This window comes from Anser anser (assembly GCF_964211835.1).
Source record: "Anser anser genome assembly, chromosome: 3".
Lineage (NCBI taxonomy): Eukaryota > Metazoa > Chordata > Aves > Anseriformes > Anatidae > Anser > Anser anser.
Genome location: NC_139722.1, coordinates 23,366,338 through 23,379,921, shown reverse-complemented (window position 1 = coordinate 23,379,921; position 13,584 = coordinate 23,366,338). Strand labels below are relative to the sequence as shown.

General features: G+C 36.0%; 1 protein-coding gene and 1 long non-coding RNA gene across 15 annotated transcripts in view; one reads left to right on the top strand and one right to left on the bottom strand.

Annotated features, from left to right (window-relative positions):
• Nucleotides 1-13,584, top strand: part of CSMD1 (CUB and Sushi multiple domains 1) — a 1,157,973-nt gene that overhangs the window by 1,021,178 nt on the left and 123,211 nt on the right. For all 14 annotated transcript variants that reach the window (XM_083828025.1, XM_083828026.1, XM_083828024.1 and 11 more), the window contains 2 exons: nt 903-1,091; nt 11,288-11,465. In XM_083828025.1, the coding sequence (XP_083684151.1) occupies nt 903-1,091; nt 11,288-11,465 (367 nt within the window). The remainder of the gene's footprint in view (nt 1-902; nt 1,092-11,287; nt 11,466-13,584) is intronic.
• LOC310896118 overlaps nt 1-13,584 on the bottom strand; it is a 254,818-nt gene that overhangs the window by 221,933 nt on the left and 19,301 nt on the right. The gene's annotated exons all lie outside the window — the stretch shown is intronic.

Below are 13,584 nucleotides of genomic sequence, written 5' to 3'. Positions count from 1 at the left end.
AATTTCGTAAAATTGTAATGAATGACTGTATTATACCTCATTAGGATACTTACTCTACTGTTTGTGTGGAAACATTTGAACAATTGTTGTGATTGCGTGCCAATTTCTTGTTGAAGTCATTGCACTAGCTAATCAGTGCAGGTAATGATCAAACTGCAATATTGCCAGTGAAATAAATATAAGCCACCATAGTAATACACATGCTTAACCTGAATTTCAAAAGTTTGTGTTGCTACAGAGTGTTCACAGTGCTGCAAAAACTTCATTTTTGTTGTGCTGCAGTTACATTCATTCTTATTATATGACACATAGATTGACATATGAATACTATCAGAAAAAAAAGTCTCAAGTTGTTATGGTATTTCATACACTTCAATATTAATAAATATAAACTTTCAAATTTGGAAGTTGCACTATGAACTATTCAATAGATATGAATATTTTTTAATAAAAATAGTTTAATTTCAGTCATCATGGATATTTTCTTTTCATAAATCATTTTACCATTTGTTACTTGGAATGAATTGAATTGTTTCATATATCAAAATAGGAAAATATACTTGAAAATTTCTGTGGAAAATTTTAATCTTGAGAATGTTAGTGTAGTAATAGTTTAGTAATAGTAATAATAGTGTAGTAATAGTAACAGTAATTCATTCTATTCCAGATTTTGATCTTTCCTATGCTTTGTCTCTGAAGCTAATTCCTTCAGTCCTTTGTTAAGAGCTGAATGGTTCAAATGAATGATTTATTCCTATAATTATTTAGTATTGATATGTGTTAACCATTCGTTTACTGATTTTTGGCATTTATGTTAACCTATTATGGAATCCAGTACAGAATTTAAATTAATGGTGAATTCTTGTATTGAGAGCTGACTAAGCACTTATTTTCTCTTCCAGCTTATGAGTTACAGAACTGCCCTGACCCTCCTCCTTTTTTGAATGGATATATAGTCAACTCGGATTACAGCGTGGGTCAGTCAGTATCATTTGAATGCTATCCTGGATATGTTTTGAGGGGTCAGCCTGTTCTCACATGCCAACATGGAATCAACAGAAATTGGAACTATCATTTCCCTAGATGTGAAGGTAACTTTCTGTGTGCTTCAAAACTCACAGTACTTTATGATTTTTGTTTACTTTTTTTGTAATGCAGCTTTTACTGAAGAATTGCACCTTTATCCTAATCTGTAATGTAAACAGCCAAAACCTGAATATTATAATATGAATCATGTTCCTCAGCAATGATTTATTGTTTCTACTAATATCTTTCAAAGTCTTATTATGAGAACTCATGATACTGCCAAAAATGATCTTAAGTCCATGTGATTTTTTTTTTTTTTTAATTCTATCCTGTTTGTGGTGTTTTTCACTTTTGCTTTTTTGTATGTGTATGTGTTTTCTTTTGGGTGGGGACAATGAGCAGAGTAGCCTATAACTTTTTTCCATTGTGAAGCTTTTACTTGGACTTTCATCTAAAACATGTAAGTGAAGAAACAAAATTTCTGACATTTCCTTTAGAGGCGTTGATAAAGTTTTTTATAAGGTGCTATAAAGAAATGAGGTGGTCATTATGTAGAACTAAAGTGTTGTCATGGCTAATCAACCAGCTACTAAGAGTTAAAACAGATTGAAATAAATGATTGATTTCCGTCATAACAAGGGGTAATGGCGCTAAAAGTTTTCACTGTCAACCTAACTATATTGCACTGCAGCATGAACATGAGTTTTGTGTATGCACTTGGAAAGGGACACCTGTATTATTTTCTTATTTTGTTGCTTAAGTCCAGTGATACAAGAATCCATAAAATTTACGTTCCAGTTCCATAATAGTTTTTTGCGAATTTCCATAAATTGCTCAGATATCTAGTACGTTAAATATAGAGACGAGGTTGAAAGTATTGTTTATTTCTTGTACTACAAAGGGTTTACAAGGAAGAAATACAGTCTAAAATGAGTTTTCTGGATGAAGTTTTCACAGATACTAAACTTTGTCATAATCTTTGAGATTTGTATTAAAGCATAAAGATCATTACGATCCCCAATTTATGCATTTCAAAAATATCACTTGTATTATTGTTATTACTGGAATTATTATTGGAATTATTATATGGAATTATTAACCCAAGTTTCATTTGAATTTAAACTATGTTTTTTATCCCATTATTAAATAGACATAGAGGTCTGATGGGATCCAGGAGTAAGTCATAAATGTGATCTACTGGCCAAAGGGAGAATTGATTATTACAGAAACCTCAAAGTGAAAAAACTTAATAAAAATATTGAAGGTAAATCTGTCAAACAAGAAAAGCGTTAATGTTAGTTATGGTGTAAAGACCCTCTAGCAGTGATACAGCTCTGAAAAAGTAATATTCTTAAACGTGAATAAAACAAGTTCCCTTTCCTTAAAAATATGTTTTAATTTTAAGTTTTAGTTATACCATTTCCATTCTGTTTGTCAAAACAAAAGAAATACTGTAAAAATGTACACAATGTTGTATACAAACGTGTTTTGTTTTTTTTTTTTACCAGATTCAATACAGAAAATTCTTTAAAACAACCTTGGCTATCTTTTGGGTAATATGAATCTATTAGATAATTCCAAGTTCTAATGAAGGATACATTCCTGGTAATGTTGCCCCTCTGAGCAAACACAATGGAGGACATGCATGTGGATTTTGTTTTGCTTCTTCAGCTCCTGAGACATTGTTTAACTTATTTCTTCTAGTCTGATTGGGAAAATTGTCTTTTTTTTTTTTTCCATAGTCAGTGATTCAAGGTTTTTGTGAAATAGATGTGTGTTTAAGACACAGTCATTTGGAGGCAGTTCTAGGAAATAAGTTTGAGTAATTGTTAGCTGGGCAGTAGGACCCAGAGCAGTGATAGCTGGGCAGTACACATTTACCAACTGCTATGTCATGTACCATTTATTCAACATCTGATCACGACTGGAAGAAATCAGCTGAGAATGCAAAGTAAGTAATAGTTCAGAAGAACTAAGAGCTTTAAAAATATATGATTTTGTGTAGTCTGATATATGTTAATACTTTTGTTTTTCCTGCATGGATACATCCAGTTTTGGGGTTTTCTCTTACTGGGCATTTGTTCAGGGTAATCACAGAATTGTAGGGGTTGGAAGGGACCTCAAGAGATCATCGGTACGAAAGCACGGAAATATATGCAATGTAATATTCACAATGCTACATCAGTAGATAGTGGGTTTGACATGAATAACAAAAAACATAGAATGATACATTTTAAGTCAAAATGCTAGTTTACAAGTAGGACACAGGACTAGAGATTCACTCTCTTTGAATTATCTCTCTGTTCTGGGAAACCTCTCTCCCATAATTTAAAGAAGAAAGCCCCAAGTCTCAGTATGGAAAGGAATAATTGCTGGCTCTATCTAAATAGAGAAGAATTTCTTCCCAGAGTGTGTTTATGAATTAGATTAGCTTCCTAAATAACCCAAAGAAAAGATGCATTCTGCCTGAGGGAAATAGTGAAAGAAATTGGGCTCTTCTACTTAAAAATGTTCTGGAAGATGAACCAGTGTTTCATGACTGTCTCTTTTGATAAGCCCCTAAGGATCCAATAAAATCATATGTGGCAGCATAACATCACTATGAGAAGCTGCATTAGAGAGCAATAAATTTTTAGGTAAAGATAAATGAAGTGAACAGCTCTCAGTGTTTTGTCCTGAAGAAGACAATGGAAGGAAATCTCTGGACAGAACATTTGGCACTGGGATGAGAAAGGCCATGCCCCCAGACTTCAGTAGTTCAGTTAGGAAGTAGTACATATCTTAATACATGAGATTATGGAGTTTTGTTTTATTTTTAAATAAAAGAACAGCTTTGTTTCCAGGTACTTAGACTGTTTTGCATTTACAGCAGTATAGAAATGCAAATACTGAAATGTTTCCAATACTGAATGGTATTGGAAAGTTTCCAGCATACGTGTGGTGGTTGTACGCAGCTGGGCAGCTGAACTCCATCACAACTGTGCTCTCACTCCCCCTCCTCAGAGGAAAAGGGAGAAAATACAATGCAGAGAGCTCAAGGGTTGAGATAAGGGTGGGGAGATCACTCAACAATTATCATCGTGGCCAAAACAAACTCGACATAGAGAGATTAATGTAATTTATTGCCTATTGATAACAGACTACAGCAGTGAGAACTAGAAGCAAACCAAGAACACCTTCCCCCATCTGCCCTCTCCTACCTCCTCCCCCCTGAGCAGCACAGCGGAACGGGGAATGGGGGCTGCGGTCAGTCCCTGACGCTTTGTCTCCGCCACGCCTTCACGGTCACTCTCTGCCCCTGCTCCACGTGGGGTCCCTCCCACGGGATGCCGTCCTTCCCGAACTGAGCCTGCGGGGGCTGCCCACAGGCAGCAGCTCTTCAGGAACTGCTCCCACACGGCTCCGTACCACGGGGTCCATCCCCCAGGAGCAAACTGCTCCAGCACGGGTCCCCCACGGCCGGCAGCTCCCCCCAGACCCCCTGCTCCTGCGTGGGCTCCTCTCCACGGGCTGCAGCTCCGGCCCGGGGCCTGCTCCTGCGGGGGCTCTCCATGGGCCGCAGCCTCCTCCAGGCCACATCCACCTGCTCCACCGGGGGCTCCTCCACGGGCTGCAGCGTGGAGATCTGCTCCGTGTGGGACCCGTGGGCTGCAGGGGGACAGCCTGCTCCACCAGGGGCCTCTCCACAGGCCGCAGGGGAACTGCTGCTGTGTGCCTGGAGCACCTCCTGCCCTCCTTCTGCACCAACCTTGGGGGCTGCAGGGCTGCTTCTCTCACATTTCTCACTCCTCTCTCCCAGATGCTGTTGTGCATCACCTTTTTCCCTTTCCTCAGTCTACCCTCCCAGAGTCCCACCCAGCATCTCTCCCTGGCTCAGCTCTGGCCAGTGGCAGGTCCCTTTGGAGCTAGCCGGAGCTGGCTCTGATCTGACCTGGGGCAGCTCTGCTCACAGAGGCCACCCCTGGGGCTCCCCTGCTACCAAAACCCTGCTGCTTGCCAAGATGTGGCTTCCTTTCTCACATTGTTGTTGTTGTTGTTGTTTCCTATGGTTTAATCTGTGCATCAGAGCCACTGGAAGAAAGTTTAGACATTTTTCAAAAAAAAGAAATTTCAAATGAAGTACACATAATTTAAAACCTATTACAGAATCCACTTCAGGAAGAATTTGTCTCCCCTTTAGGAAGAATAAGTAAAAAACTAAAATATTTATATAAGCAATGAAAATTCTTTGGGCTAATGCTTTCCTTACAGATATGTAATGAGATAATGCATCACATCCTTGTCAGAGAGGTTGGTTATAACTCATAATGATATATATATATATATATATATATACACACACTTATATATGAATATATGTGTGTGTGTGTATTTCTGACGGTGGTAAAAACTTTTATGTCTGACATATTTAAATAAAAGATGGAAACCATCCTGTATCTTGTAACTAAATATTTGTAACATTCCTTTTAAGTTGTGCATCTGATACTAAAAGATCCTCTGAGATGTTCTTTTAAGGGCACCTACTACAGTGCTAGTTGACTACTACAGCTAATTTCTGTATTTCTTTTAGAGGATTCCTTCAGGATAGAACACTGACATGCGTAGCCCAGTTATGTGCTTCTGTTCCCAAGGCTTCTGACTTCAGATGCCTCCTGAATTAGATAGTAAATGAATGGGAGGATTGAAGATTTCAGGTTTGCACTTAAATGCTTTGCAATTCCTATTTTAGGTACATAAGTTCTTGCATTGAATATGATCTGTAGCTCCACTTAAATTTCTAATTAAAAAATTATAGCACTTTACAAATTATTTTTCCGTGTATTGCATGAATTAATAAGTAATTAATTTTGAATTAAGATGAGTAAAGGATGAGTAAGGACTATCCAAATAACATATTTTATTCGAAAGAGATGGGTTTAGGGATTCAACTTTATCAATGTTCTGAAAAAAAGAATAATACATGTTTATCCATAATAAAATTGCACTGAAAGCAAATATGAAATATTCTTCCTCAACATAAACTGGTGAAGTTACCTTTTAAAGAGTTTTATAGAAGTATAAAGGATGATGATTGATAGAATATTACTAACATATGTTCCTTATACAGTACAATGCTAGGGTGAAAAGAACAGCTGGAGTTACGAGTAGAATATCAAGTATAACACAGGGATGAGCTTGTCTGGAAATAATGATTCCACTTTCCAAAAAAAAAAATCTAAACAGTGTATGGAAGATAAGAAATAATTACTTGATAAATTAACTTTTTTGTGGCCTTTGTGTAAGATATGATGACTTACTCTCCTAAATAATTATAATGGTGTATTTAGTTCTATATCTTGCAGCGTGATGATACAGAGTTTTACAACTCATAATAATATCTTGTGCTTATCAGCTACAATATGCCTTATTATCCTGTGTAAGAATAAAGTGAGAAAATACTTTAAAGGACATAAAAAGATAAGAGAATATATTTTTCTCTTTTCCCTTGATGTTTGACCAATACTCTTTGAACTCCTAGAAGAAAAAGACATTTTAGGTATCAAATCCATATTCTCCCTATATCCTGTCAGTTTATTAATAAAATGCATTTTAGCAAATGTTAATTTCTGAGATGTAATATGAAATGTTATCAGTGGGAAAACATTGTTTTGCATATGTTCTGAGATTTCTAGACAATTTATAATCTCTGTTCTCTGAACGTTGTTTTCACACTTACCGTATTTTATATTGGTTCTTTGAATATGGTTCTTTTAGCATAATGGATTTTTCTAGCTGTATTTCATTCATTTTATTTCTATTATTTATTATTAAACTGATGATTTAATAATAAATTAAATTACAAGTAGATAATCCTACTGCTATTTTCATGAGAAAAACATTGAATGTTTAACTTAGTTTTGGTCTTTTGCAGCATGTATTTTGGGATCCTTTTTGTAGTAGTAAGTCAGAAATGAGAAGAAAAAATTGTATAAATTAAAGCTAAACTGAGAGAATAGTTAAGAAAAGTAGCTGTTACATCTTCCGTTTGTGAGACATAATCTGCTAGCCTCCTTTCTTAGTAAGGATTGAAGTCAGTATCACAAGTTACTTTCATTACTCTGGCCTGCAATAAAACTCTGTATCTTCTTTATTCTTGTGTCTTGAAATTAAAAGCTTTCTTTTATGTCTAATAATCTGCTTCACCTTTTTCCTAATCATATAAAGTGTGTTTGGGATTTACGCGCTTTTGGAACATCTGGGGAAGTGAATTTCTTTTTTTGAATCAAAGCAACAGAAGAAACTAAACAGCTTTGTGTTCACAAAATATATATATGTATATGTATATATATATATACATATATAAATACGTATACTGAGTGACATCTACATTAATAGAATAAATGGGAACGTGAGACTTGGTAAAAGTTGCAAGAAGTATTTTCAGGTGCATCAGATGCGATTGCCATATGACATATCATCGATACATGTTTGTGAAACTGCGTCAGTTTATCAGCTTAATATTTATTTATTTATTTATTTTGTGGAATGAGACTATTTTGTACAGTTTTATGAAAGTTTCAGAAAACAATATGAATGACATTATGTACCTGTCTCATCTTCAGTGATACATTTGTCTGATTAAAAAACAACATTCATTAAACTGTGGGCAAGATTTGAATAGATTTCTTCTAATCAAAATGTGATTAAAGAGTTCCGGTAGTAAAATGGTACATTTCATAGTACTAGTTTCAGTTATTAATTAGAGGTCTTAAAACACAGGAGAACACAAATAAGCATTCTATATCTAGGACTTCTTAAAAATACCCAACAAATTAGTTGGATTACCTTCCACGGCAATTAAATCAAAGTGAACAAAAAAACCCAAACTCTTAAAAATCTCTTTATCCAGCTGTATTTCTTTCACACTAAAAGGTGGAATGCCAGATTAAATGATTTTACTCTTCATCTGAGAACATTACTGTTTTTCATCTAGCCTTGTGGTGATTAAAAATGGTTATTCGATATTGGAGAGCATGTGTTTTTGGCTATTTTGTTTGTTTTTTTTTGTTTTTTAAACCTAACACAAAATGAAGATGTCTTTGGAGTCTTAAAAGGACTTCAGTATTATATATAATATTCCTGAGTAGGGATGTAAATGCAGCACCAAGGGGTATAGCAGCCTTATATCTTTTTTTATTTCTTACTACCTAGAGAAAAATGCTTCCTAAAAGATATTGAAGACACGTGGGACATATATTGAGTAGTTTAGATTTTTATAGTACAAATTAGCATTTTCTATATTTCTTTGTAGATAAAGCTAATGCCATGAAGATGCAGTCATTCTTTCTCTTTGATCCCCCCCATCCGGAAAGCTTCAACTCAGTAGTTTTATCTTCACTTCAAAACTGTTCTCTGTTACTGACATGTCTGTAATTCAGAACGTATGTTTGTCTTGCTTTCTTTGCATCTCAGTCCTACCTGTCAAGCTTACCCACAGGCACCCACATTGCACAGCTCTTCACAGCCGAGGCCTGAATGCATGCATCTCCACGATGTCTGCATTTGTGTACATTTATAGCTATGATTTCTGACTGAAGTGCAGATTTCTTAGAGTTTTGTCTGAGAATGCAGTATTTTCTCAGGCTCAGCACATTTCTTGCTTTGTAGAACATTCATTTCCATACGTTAAAGCCGAGTCTAGCACTGCCAAAAGAATTATTTTTGCACAAAAATGTTTTTTGCAATAAGGAAAACAAGAGGATATTAGGTCTACGATCCCTGGATTTTGGCAGTGGGTCTGAGAGGGAAATCAGTTGAAGAATGAAATCAGCTTTCTAGCTAGGGCCAGTCTTAGAAGTTCAAATCAAAACTTTTCTACAGAAGATTCCACATACTTCAGAAAGCAAAGTAAGGGGATGTGGTAGTGAATCACAAAGGAAAATTGAAACTGCTTCAGAGGAAGAGGTTAGGCTGTCTGTGCAGTTGCCCCATGGAAATCCGATAATATGTCACTCATAAAAAATTCATAAAAAAGGTTTCTAAGTGTCTTTGTGTGATGTGTGGACAACAGGTCTATGATTCCAGAATGCTGAAGACACCTGGTATTTCTCTTTTTTGTTTTCTTCGGGTAACAAAATCATCATGGCAGCATTTCTGCTATTATTATATTTAGGTGTTCTTGCTTTTCCACTGGTGCCAAAATATATTGGTAAGAATTTGCTGCAACCAAGTTACGAAATAGGCTGCTTGAATTCTCACCAATCTTACACTCAAAATTTGCAGTAGGCAAAAGGAACGTGCCATATATGCAAAGCCAAAAGTTTAATTTTAGTACAAAGAAAATCGTAAGAGTCTAACCGAATTATTAGTCCAATTACAGTGATAGTAATATTTCAAATCAGGTAATGTTAGAATGGTACACACAAACTTCTAATATCTACCCCTTTCTCTGCTGTTACACTCACTGTTCTAGCGCCTATACAAGTCTTAAATTCAGGGGTTGTAATCCAGGAGAAGGTTTTCATTCTGTACACAAAATCTGTTTGTCAGCACTACCTTTTAGTCATAAAATATATATAGATATAATATTAACTGTTACATCATACAGTTGTACAAAGTTAAGCAAAAGCTAAAATGAAGTAGTAAGTAGCTACCCAATCATTATACAACTGCTGTGACAAGTTAAAACAAGTTCCAGGCTACCAGAACAAAACCAGAAAAACCTGGCAGTCTGTGGCCTGTTTTGTTGGCTTAATGCTAAGTCTGTGGCGTGTTGCCAGCAGTGACAGCACCATATTTACTGGGCCTCTTGGCTAAGGTTTTACTTGTTTGAGCCCTTTTATCCTTTCCACATCTTTCCTTTTCTATATTCCATGATTTCATTCTGTTCGTAGTAGTAATACAGACATGTTCTATACTCTTTCTAGCTTCTCATATGGACTAAGGGAACTAACAATATAAAGGTCTTTCTCAAAAATATGAAGCAGTATATTTTGTTTGTCTACTGGAATTAAAAATTGTCCCACTTCTATGTTCTATATAATTGTGGTTTAATATTTTTAGCCACCTGATGTGCTGTTACCATATTTTCGTATATTAGCTTTACCTAGCAAGACCAAATACATACTATGAATTTCAGTTTTAATTAATTAGAAACAAATCCTGGGACATGGGTGAAGATAAGAACAGTTATACTAAGTCAGCTCCTGTTAGAACTGCGCTTTATGTATGATGACACCAAGCCATGTGGTGTGGTCAACATGCTGGAGGGAAGGGAAGGCTTGAGATTTGGGTCCATGTAATCCTCATGAGGTTCAACAAGGCCAAGTGCAAGGTCCTACATCTGTGCCAGGGCAATCTCAAGCACAAATACAGGCTGGGCAGGGAACAGATTGAAAGTAGCCATGAGGAGAAGGACTTGGGGATGTTGGTTGATGAGAAACTCAACATGAGCTGGCAAGGTGTGCTTAGAGTCCAGAAAGCCAACCGTATCCTGGGCTGTAACAAAAGAAGTGTGGCCAGTAGGGTGAGGGAGGTGATTCTACCCCTCTGCTCTGCTCTCATGAGACCCCACCTGGAGTGCTGTGTTCAGCTCTGGGGCCCCCAGCACAAGAAGGACAAGGAAATATTAGAACGGATCCAGAGAAGGACCACAAAGATGATCAGAGGGCTGGAGCACCTCTCCTATGAAGATAGGCTGAGGGAGTTGGGGTTGCTAAGCCTGAAGAAGAGAAAGCTCCAGGGAGACCTTAGACAGATATAAACAACCCTTCTTTCCTTTCTCTTTCCTTTCCTTGCTTCCTTTGTTGGTCACTAAAAGGACCGTAGTTCATGAGCAGATGTTCTAAGATGGGAAGATGTGCTGAACTCATACTAGCTAATATTGGTATGGATGAAGAAGGTGAAGTGGTGAAAGCCTCCTTAACCTGTCCTATATAACCAGAGGCTTTTAAAAGGATTCCTCTTTGCTTGTTTCTGAATCTTGAATACAAACTGAAGATGTCCCTTTTAAAATATGTGGTAACTTAGTTTAAATTATTCTGTATAAAAACAACATTTCCAGTAGATTTTGATGGATTTTAAGCAATAAAATCTGAAAGACATCAGGATAACTTATTTCTTAGAAATAAAAGTGCTTTTTATCTCCATGAATCAAGCAACCAAGAGAAAACACTGTCTTTAAGAACTACATTGGCTTTTTCTGTAGAGTTTTTAGAATCTGGAAGCATAACTTGAAGAAGTATGTTTTTCTTATTTTTTTTTTCATTTGTTTTCTTTTCAGCTCCTTGTGGCTATAATGTAACTGCTCAGAATGGTACAGTTTATTCCCCAGGATTTCCAGATGAATACCCAAATTCCAAGGACTGTACTTGGTTAATTGTTGTACCTCCAGGCCATGGAATTTACATCAACTTTACCTTACTCCAAACTGAACCTGTGAATGACTACATTGCTGTTTGGTATGTAATTTTTCAAAATAAAAGTGCTTTTTTTCTGATTAATTTATCAAAAACTCACTGTCCCAGGCTTTGGCTTTTGCTTAGTCTTGCCCTTTATGTTACCATCTATGCTGAGGACCAGCATATACAACAACAAGCTCTATAAATATATGAAGTATTTAACACTTTATATCATGATATGAACCCTTAAGATTATGGTTCTAAAAGTACTTTGAAACATGTTCAGTTATCAATCAGATCTTCTTTGAAATCGTGGTTGTGTGCAAGAAGATACAAGTTACATTTTACAGTTTCTGGAACTGGCCTCTTGTTTTCCAAATGAGACCATTTGAAGTCAAAGTGATGTAGCAATCTGCATTATGTTAAATTACGTGTCCTGTGAATATATGAGGTAATATGTTAGTTGCAGCAAAACTTTTTGACATCTTTTAGACATTAATTGATTTAGGCATTCATTGAGATTTTCCAGTCTCTTAATAAGGCTGTCTCTATTTTTGAAGCCAAGGTTTCAGCCCTTGTACCTTTACATCTTTCAGCTTCACCTTGTATGTTACTCTTCCCCAAACTTGTAATTCTCCAAACCCATCTCAATTTTTTGTCTCCAGCTGGAAAAGGAGGTCTCAGGGCTGACAAAGTTCTTCCATAAGAATTTACTGCACTGAAGAGCAGGCATAGATGACAATGTCACAGACAGGAAGTTGTTACATACTCTCATCAGTAGCTAACCTTGGTCCCTACCCCACACAATGTGCAGTCACTTCTCTCTCGTAAGTGCTGCAGATAGTTTTGCAAAGGGACAGTTTGCACAGAATGTGGGATATAACTTACTCCTGTGTGAGTCAGCTGCTCCCATCTCCCAGCTGGTCCACTATTGCTGAACAGGGTGAGTTTTTTCCAGACAGTAATACTAAAATCCAATACTAAAATAGGGAAATTCAGTCAGCTTATAAAAGAGATGCATAACTGTTTATGAACAGCATGTTAGCTGCCATTGGTATTTGCATTATTATGGAATTTATCTCTAATATGCATCATGGGTCGTCCTCTCTGACGTGTTAAATGAAAAGAATGCTGGATTGATGACTTATCTTTTTTACACCTAAGCAATTAAATCCTAAAATCCTGTATACTTTTTTGAACTTGTTTGGCTGTAGTATGTGCTGAATTCCTGAACTGTTATATTGAACTGTTTTACAGCTTATTTCTTTAGGTTTCTGATTGCCCATAAATCACAAGCAGGCTTTTCTAAGAGTTGTTTTCTGAGGTATCAGTGATGGATAGCTCTTGAATTTGCTAGGAGGAGGCTGTTACATGTAATTGTGTTTATATCATTCATATATACACCATTCACTTCTGTACGAAATGTCAAACCGTAATATGAAAGAGTTTTTCTGGTTTTGGTGGTTTTTTTTGGAAAACAAGAAAAAAAAAATATTTTCTTCTTCCTCAATTGTAACAAGACTTTTAAAATGAAAAGCTAAGTAAATTATCATGTTCCTACTCAGGATTCATTAATTTGACAATTATTTGCAAGGCAGCAAGAAAAAGAAAATACATTTTTATGCCAAGTCAGCTACAGTTTATTTTTTCTTGTTGTCACTGATACTAGAGTTGATTTTGGAAGACTGGATAATCTTGAAAAACTTCTTTGGGGAAGAATAATTCATCTAGATAATATTTTTAAAATGTTGTTACAGCAAAGTAAATACATGACATGCGCTCTTTCAAAACTTGAAACCAAGTTTGTCCATACACCAGATATTTCTTTTTATGAAGAGATTATCTTGATAGGTTTGGAATAGACAAAAATGAGTTAATGCTTGGCTTTTTAAACATACAGCTAGAGATGGACAAATATCCCTCTAACTTAAAGATGCTGAAAGGTCAAAAGCTAAATCCTTTCAGAGAGCTTCTAAGTAATCTCCAGTTTTCTAAAATACATATCACAAAGGGTTTTTGATTCAGTTTTGATTCAGTAAATGTAATATAGAAGAAGACCACAAATAGGTGTTGCAGGGCTCCAAAAATTCTTCACTGATAAAAGCAGTGCTTTTATTTATTTATTCTGGCTGTTTAGAGCTGAATGTTCTGTGTGATGATACTGAAAATGGAAGCAGCC